The 7,474-nt window shown below is 39.1% G+C and overlaps 1 protein-coding gene across 1 annotated transcript; it reads left to right on the top strand.

Moving 5' to 3' along the window:
* Positions 1–3,635: 3,635 nt before the first annotated feature.
* Positions 3,636–7,186, top strand: LOC121857446. Its single transcript, XM_042353500.1, has 6 exons — positions 3,636–3,677; positions 4,285–4,332; positions 4,884–4,964; positions 5,141–5,302; positions 6,073–6,204; positions 7,012–7,186. The coding sequence occupies exons 2-6, from the start codon at positions 4,285–4,287 to the stop codon at positions 7,123–7,125; spliced, it is 537 nt and encodes a 178-aa protein (XP_042209434.1). The 5' UTR covers positions 3,636–3,677; the 3' UTR covers positions 7,126–7,186.
* The last annotated feature ends 288 nt before the right edge of the window (positions 7,187–7,474 follow it).

Here is a 7,474-nt window from a genome sequence, read left to right as displayed (position 1 = left end):
CCTTCTGTGTTTGTCTAGTACATACTGTAAGAAAGGTATCACGCAGGGTGTCTTAACTTCCGTAATGACCCATACATCCCCTGAAGTGCCAGAAGATTGGCGTGCGTTCCTGTATGGCAAAGGTTTCCACCTACCAAAGACCGGGCAACATACGTGAGGACACCCTCGAGCAAGGACCGTAAGACTTCCTCCATAACGCATGACCATCGTGCATATTCCACTATACCAAGTCTGTTATAAATGTTACACAAGCAATCCGTGCGGTATTTTTTTTACGGAGCACCTCTTGAAATGGTCCATAATGCGTTTAAAAAAGTTCCTGTTGGTGAGCCAGTCGCTGCTTGAATCGACCAGAGGTACCAGGCGTTTTGACTTGATTGTTTAATAGTTGTAAGGTATGGGAACTTCCCCTACCCTAAAGGTATCTCTTGGAACACGAGTGTAATATTTACTCTACGTTATAAAATACTAGTTTGTTCCTGGGGATTTGGATATAACTAAATTATCTAAGCAGTTTTCTATTAACACAACCAAACTGCTGTTAAGAGGTCTAGCAGAAGGTGGTGTAACCGTGAAGAAGTTGCATTTTTTACGCGGACCAAACTAGGCATTAATCATAACTGCGTCACTAGACTAATAAAGGAGGCCAAACTGCCCTATCCTTCACTATAATTTGCATTATTAAACAATGGTCGCGCAAAGCTTCACGAGTCTTTGCCACGAAACTTGGAACTATGCCATGAGCTCAAAACGACCTTCACACCGCGTTGTAACCAAATGAATCTCTAATTCGAACATAAAATGTAAGTTCATTACTTTCTGTAGCTGGAATCGCTTGAGAAACCATAGTTACTGATTTGAGGAACTTAGTACAGTACAAAAAATTCATCCCCGACGTTACATACACCTGACCCCCTCTACTGTTCTCGGTTCAGCTTCTCCAACCTTGCTGCCTCGCCTCACTTCCCTTGCTGGAGAGTAATATAATAGTGAAGAATAAACATTCCTTCCCCACGCTTCAAAATATTGTGCTAAGTGTCTTAAGAATAATTGTCAAGGTGAGGGTAGGCTTATAAACATTGTTGGCAGAAGTTATGGACGAAAATAAATGGTAGTTGGTATTGTGTACGGAAGTTGTAATTTGGCAGCTGATGGTCCTTAACCTCACCTGATACTTCACCTGCCTCTACCTGCTGAAAATAGTGACTTTAGTGACTTGTTTTAATTATCAGGTAAAGGATATTGCTGTAGGATAAAAATATAGAATATTTCACTCAATAAAAAAAATCCCCGTACAATATATGTATGTACCAATACAACTTAACACTGAATGTTACACCAGAAATAGTTAAAAAAGTTTCTCCAAAAGTAAAAGACTAAACTCTTCATCACAACATGTAGTTTATATTCTAATCTTAACAAAGTCGGTGGTCCATCGCTTACTGCCAACGCGAGAGAAAGCAGGTAAAACCCATAATCGGATTACGTTAAATTGAAAAGCTATTTACTCGGATCTTTCCAAAGCCTGAGTTGGTTTAGTGTGGAGCTCGCCTGCTCTTGGCTATTAAATCTCCAGGAATATGTTAGTGGAGGTAATGTACGTGTACAGTCTAGCCTCAAGGTTTACCAGAGACCCTCCCCTTATCCCCCAACCCTTCACCCCCTCACTCCTTCACCCCTACTCCTCATCCCTTCACCCCCTCACCCCTTCACCCCCTCACCCCTTCACCCCTCACCCCCCAACACATGCGATCACTTTGTCTCAATTTATATCCACGATTTTTAACCCTCAAACTTGTGATTATTTTATAAGTTTTGAATAATCTTTTGTTTCTGTTGCTGTAATACAAATAAGAGTTACCATTCTATTTATACCTAGGGAGTGCCAGTGAATGTCAGAGTGCTAGTGAGTCCTAGGGAGTACCAGGGAGTGCCAAGAGTTCAATAGAGAGACAGTGAGTGTCAGGGAGTACCAGTGAGTCACGGGGAGGATTAGGAAGTGCTAGAGAGTGTCAGTAAGTTCAGGAAAGAGATACTAAGTGCCGGGGAGTGCCAGAAAGTACCAATAAGTACCAGGGAGCCCCAGTGAGTACCAGTGAGTGCCAGGGGTGTCAGAGAGTACCAGGGAGTGTCAGGAATTATCAGTGATTGCCACCGAGTGCCAACAAGGAGTGCCAGAGGGTGCCAAGGTAATGCAGTATTATATAACATGTTAGGTTCACTTCGTTTAATTAGTTTTGTATTAAAAGGGAGAGGTGTTTTAACCCTTTGAACACGATGGTTTAAGTCATCATCTCACGGGATTAAATCATTATCCTCAAAGGGCTAGACCAGCTATCTTTCTTGTATAATTAAAACATTATCCAGTTAAAGCTTCATCATCAAAGGGTTAAAGATCGCTTGTGCGCGTGTGTGAGTGTCCGCGTGTGTGTGTGCGTGCGTGTGTGTGCGTGTGCGCGTGTGTGTGTGTGCGTGTGGTTCACCTTAACATCTAATTTACATATCCTATCAAAAGTTCCTTATAATTACCTCACCTATTCTATTATACCACAACATTATAGAAGAAACGTAGAGCTCTTACAGGTAAACTCTCCGTATGTAATTAATATGTCTAATTACCCAGGTATAATAATAAAAGTTTAATGGGGTGTTTTAGGCGACGATTGAATTAACAGTTGGGGGTGACTAGTTAGCCTGCCCTGAGTACTATGATAACACCCTGAGTACTATGATAACACCCTGAGTACTATGATAACACCCTGAGTACTATGATAACACCCTGAGTACTATGATAACACCCTGAGTCCTATGCTAACACCCTGAGTACTATGACAACACCCTGAGTACTATGACAACACCCTGAGTACTATAACACCCTGAGTACTATGATAACACCCTGAGTACTATGATAACACCCTGAGTACTATGATAACACCCTGAGTACTATAACAACACCCTGAGTACCTCAGTAAGTATGATATCTTAGCCTGCCAGTACAGTAGTATAATAAATTACCTCAGTAAGTATGATATCTTAGCCTTTTGAGTACAGTATCTTAACCCCTTGAGTACAATGGGTTAATCCCCCTTGAGTACAATGGGTTAATCCCCCTTGAGTACGATATCTTAAAACCTCTTCCCTCAAGCGCAGGATTAGCAGGTTTATCAAAGGATTAAAATCTTCTACGTCTATTTAATTTTTCTATTAATTGTACTGAAAAAATTATTATGAAAATGTAAAAAAAAAAAGACAAATAAATTAGGGTTTGTGATATGACTCCACCTGTTTGTATTCTGTAGAGGAACACGACGATGAAGTCTAAAATTATCAAAATGCAATTATCAATGTTTGGAATACTAGTACCTTGTTTATGTTCGGTTCGTCTCCACGCTATGATTGTTCTGTTAAGTAAATGTTGAGTTACTTATGAGATATATATAATTTTGGTGTTATTTATAAACCAGAAAATAATATATATAATACTTGAAATATAATAATAGTTTATGGTTAGAATTATAGATGTTTGTAGCTATATAGGAAGACAGAAGTCGGAGCCATTTTATTCGTTCGAACACTTTTCCCGCCAAACTGAGTATGTAAATAGAAGGGCAACGAAGTGAAGTTATCCTAATCTACTGCTGTATTCAAGCTGGTAACATCAACTCCTCACATACAAGGCAGGTTTTTTTTTTTATTTATGTGTAGTTTATTATATATTTTGGCAGTGTTGTAATACGTGAAGTCATTTAGTTATTTAATTTTGTGTTGTATGTTTTTATATTTTGGTTATATTAAATCTTAGAAACGTGGGTAAAGTACTAGTTTTCATATTTTAAATCTTATTAATTGGTTTTGGGCTTCTTCATGTTAATCCATTAACGGGTTTATTTGAAAAATAAAATCGCTGAACAGTTTGTGGGTATGATTATTTGAAGACGCCATCAGTTTTAACTTAAAATTTCTCAAAAAATCCACTATTTCATAAGAGTTTCTATATAATTGTAATAAATCAACCTATTATACTGTTATGTACTTTCGTTCGTTTAGCTTTAGCAGTAAATATTAAAATGAAACTTACTCATAGATTTCTTATAAGACTTGTTTAACAAAATATCACTCCTCAGAGTTCAATAGTTTTAACCTAAGATCTTTATCTTGCGAAACTCGGTTGGTTAGTTATCTTTACTTAAACGTTCATATTTTGACTATTGATGGATAATTTCCCGTAAATTTGTATTGTCTTTATTTTTTGTAAATTAATTTTGTAATCTAATTCCTCTTCAGATGATAGGATCAGTGTTCGTCCTGGCTGTGGCCGCGTGCCTCTCCCTGGTGAGTTCTTATTTATTTTATGATAAATCACTATTGCCACTCCTGCGGAACGGCAGGAAACGGCCTTGTCTACATAACGCTAGACCTGCAACCCTTCTGTAATAAACCCATGGGTAGATAAGTCTTCCATCTATTTTCGTTAATATAACTTGGCTCCTACATATCGTGAAACCTAAACCGATTAAATGAAATAAGCAGACAAAAGTTAGTATTGAGTATTCAAATTAGTTCAGACACTGTATATAAAATAAACTTTGATTTCAACTTCAAAGAAAATCCCTTCACAATGCTTATCCTGCTGTCTCGAGTTGCCATGACTTGCTCAGATTACTGAAGAGATATTATGGTAGTCCTTAAATACTGAACTTGAAACAGCTTTATGCGGATTGTTAAACCTTTGTTATTTTTAGTTCACTTTAATTCAATGCATTGGAGAATGTAACTAGTCCTAAACGTCCGGTTAATTATAAATTACCCACTTTTGTTAAAAGTGTAGTCTAAAATTAACATTAAATCGGAGGCTGACAATGTTTTAACGTCTTATATTATAGGTTAATGGTGAAGACTTTAAGCCCTACCAGAACTATATCACTACGCCAGTCAGCGTCCACACCAGGACAGTCACCGTTACTGTGAGTACCGGACTGTTTTACCTCTAGCTTGATGTATTGACTTGTATGTTGCTTTATTGTAATACAGATGGAATAAGCTGAAGAGCTCTGTCCACTTCGCCATTGACTTCATTAATTAATAAACCTTGTGTAGTCTTCGTTCACGGGGTGGGAGGTCACCTATGTTTATTTAACAGGCGACGGAGGTCCACACGGTGAGGTCGACGACAACACGGGACGTGTCTGTGACAGAGACGACTGTGGTGAACGTGCCAGTGACGGTCTTTGTGACGGTGAGGGACTTTGTAGCAGAGCAGCCCAACACCGTCACCTCAGTCGTTCGCGTCACCACTACAGATGTGAGCATTATTGGACGCTGGTTTTGGGGGTCTAAAAGCGGTGGTTTACAGAAGGAAATTGGTTTTATGTTCCTGGTATTGTAGATGGTTATTGTTAATGAAGGATAAATTAAATGTTTAATTGGCAAACCAAATTAATAGATGAGCTTTGATATTGGATTGTTAATAGAAAGATCTTTCTCTCGATAACTCTTGGTGTTTAAATATTTTAGTTAACGCTGAATATTCGTTAACTGTAGATATTGTCCACGGCAGGCTCTCGTTCCTTAAGGTTTTGTGATGTAATAATTTTCATATAGATAACAAAATTTACTAAAATTGATTAACTCGACGAACCTTAGAGCCTTTTCAGTATTCGCACTATCCAGAATTTAATCTCTATTTACATAAGCGATAAGACGTTCATGCTGGGGTATAAAGTTTACTTTAATTAGGAAACTTTAACAATATTTTATGCCATTGATGTAAATGGCTAGACTCGAGCCCTTAACTCTTCCTTTGGCCGCTACCAGAAACTGTTCAGGAACAAGTGGCAGTCTGAAAGAAGGGAACCGTACCTATTTATTCCTTCCTTCATAGGATGTTACAGGTTCTTCTGAAGTTCAAGATGACTAGGAGTATTTAGAACACGCTGCGCAGGTGGTAAAGTTAACTAAAGATAGAGTAGGAATAGTTAATTAGTTTAATCAAGCAGGTGATGGTAGGAGTTGGATGGTATCTTGAACCCGTCACAAGGCAGGTGGTACAACTCGTGTAAACCTTCCTTACAGCTGGAGGTGAAGACAGTCGTGGCAGGGGACTACCGCGTGAGGACGGTGTTGTCTGTGTTGACCAACTTCGTCCCCACCACAGAGACTGTTCAGCTCGTGGAAAGCATCACGCACTTCAACGTGGAGACTCAGGTGTGTTGAATATTCTAAGGCCGTATTATTAAACATCTTCCCTTGATGAGGGTTTTAGTGTTTCAACCCGAGTTTTAAACAGTCCTGAGGGACACGGCAGTACTGTACTTAACGGGGTGGTGTGCCGGTAAAATTGACGAATTCCAACAATTAATTTACAATATTAAAATAAGTTAATTTTACCGCCACACCACCCCGTTAAGTACAGTACTGTGGTGTCTCTCCGAACTCGTTTAGTTTTCAACTCTGGTTGAAACCCGACGACCCTCTAGAAGGGAAGATGTTCTTTAATAATCTGGGCGTTAGGATGTTTAAGTTGATCTACAGTAAACAACTAGAGTTCAGTGTTGGAAAAATGTATCGTCTACCAGACGAATGAGCATTAACGTTAGTGCCAAAAGTTCTATAGCCTCCTGTTCCACGAACCCCGGGGCTTATAGTCGTAAACCCAAAGCGGTAGACTAACGGATTATCTATAATACTTGAAATTGGTCCGAATTTGTTCGTGGTTCAGGAGGGGCTACGGGACTTTACCTGCTCGAAGTTCTCTTCACATCCCTTATTTGCCTTGATAAATGTTTGTCCTCCGGCATAATTTAATTGATTCTTAAAGTTTAAAATTTGACAATACATAAATTACCATCCAGATGTTCTCTAGTCCTGAAAGGGTTTAGGTATTCTAAACGTTCATGGCTATTAATGACAAGTTTAATTATTCTTTAAATAACTCTAGTAGAGTTCTTGGTGTAATTGGTCTAGTCTTGTTGTTTGTATGCTGAATTAAATCTAATGTTGTTAATCTTGCAGGTGGACACTGTGCCGGTACAGATCACGGAGAACATCCAGCAGAACATTGTGCTCACCACCACCCAGCTCATCCCTACCACCATCACTTCCACCACCGGATATTATAACTATTAATGACTTGTAATTTCACTTTATAAACTTGACCTTTAGTGTTGGAATAAACGGTCTCCTTTCACTAATATTTTCTATCCATAACTTGTGATAACTCCCGCTCGCTGTTGTATGGTTAACTAGTTCATGCCCTGACTGTTCACTCGGCTGTAAATGATTACCTAACTTCAGGCCAGGAGGTGTAGTGTCGCCCACATGCTACCTTGAGCCCCCGAGGCTTGGTATTGTACGGCGCTGTACTTCCACTCTCTCCCACCTGGTCAGTGAGACTATAGGACTTCTCTTGTATATCGTGGCAGTGATGCTGGACCACTAAAGTTTTTGGTTAACTACAATAGGAAATCTTGCACCT

This window comes from Homarus americanus, unplaced genomic scaffold (assembly GCF_018991925.1).
Source record: "Homarus americanus isolate GMGI-L3 unplaced genomic scaffold, GMGI_Hamer_2.0 scaffold15541, whole genome shotgun sequence".
Classification (NCBI taxonomy): domain Eukaryota; kingdom Metazoa; phylum Arthropoda; class Malacostraca; order Decapoda; family Nephropidae; genus Homarus; species Homarus americanus.
This window is presented reverse-complemented; position numbering and strand designations above follow the sequence as displayed.

Coding starts and splice junctions, on each gene's coding strand:
- LOC121857446 (XM_042353500.1), top strand. CDS start 4,285: ATGATAGGATCAGTGTTCGTCCTGGCTGTGGCCGCGTGCCTCTCCCTG. Junction 4,965..5,140: donor CCAGGACAGTCACCGTTACT/GTGAGTACCGGA, acceptor TTTATTTAACAG/GCGACGGAGGTCCACACGGT. Junction 6,205..7,011: donor ACTTCAACGTGGAGACTCAG/GTGTGTTGAATA, acceptor TTAATCTTGCAG/GTGGACACTGTGCCGGTACA.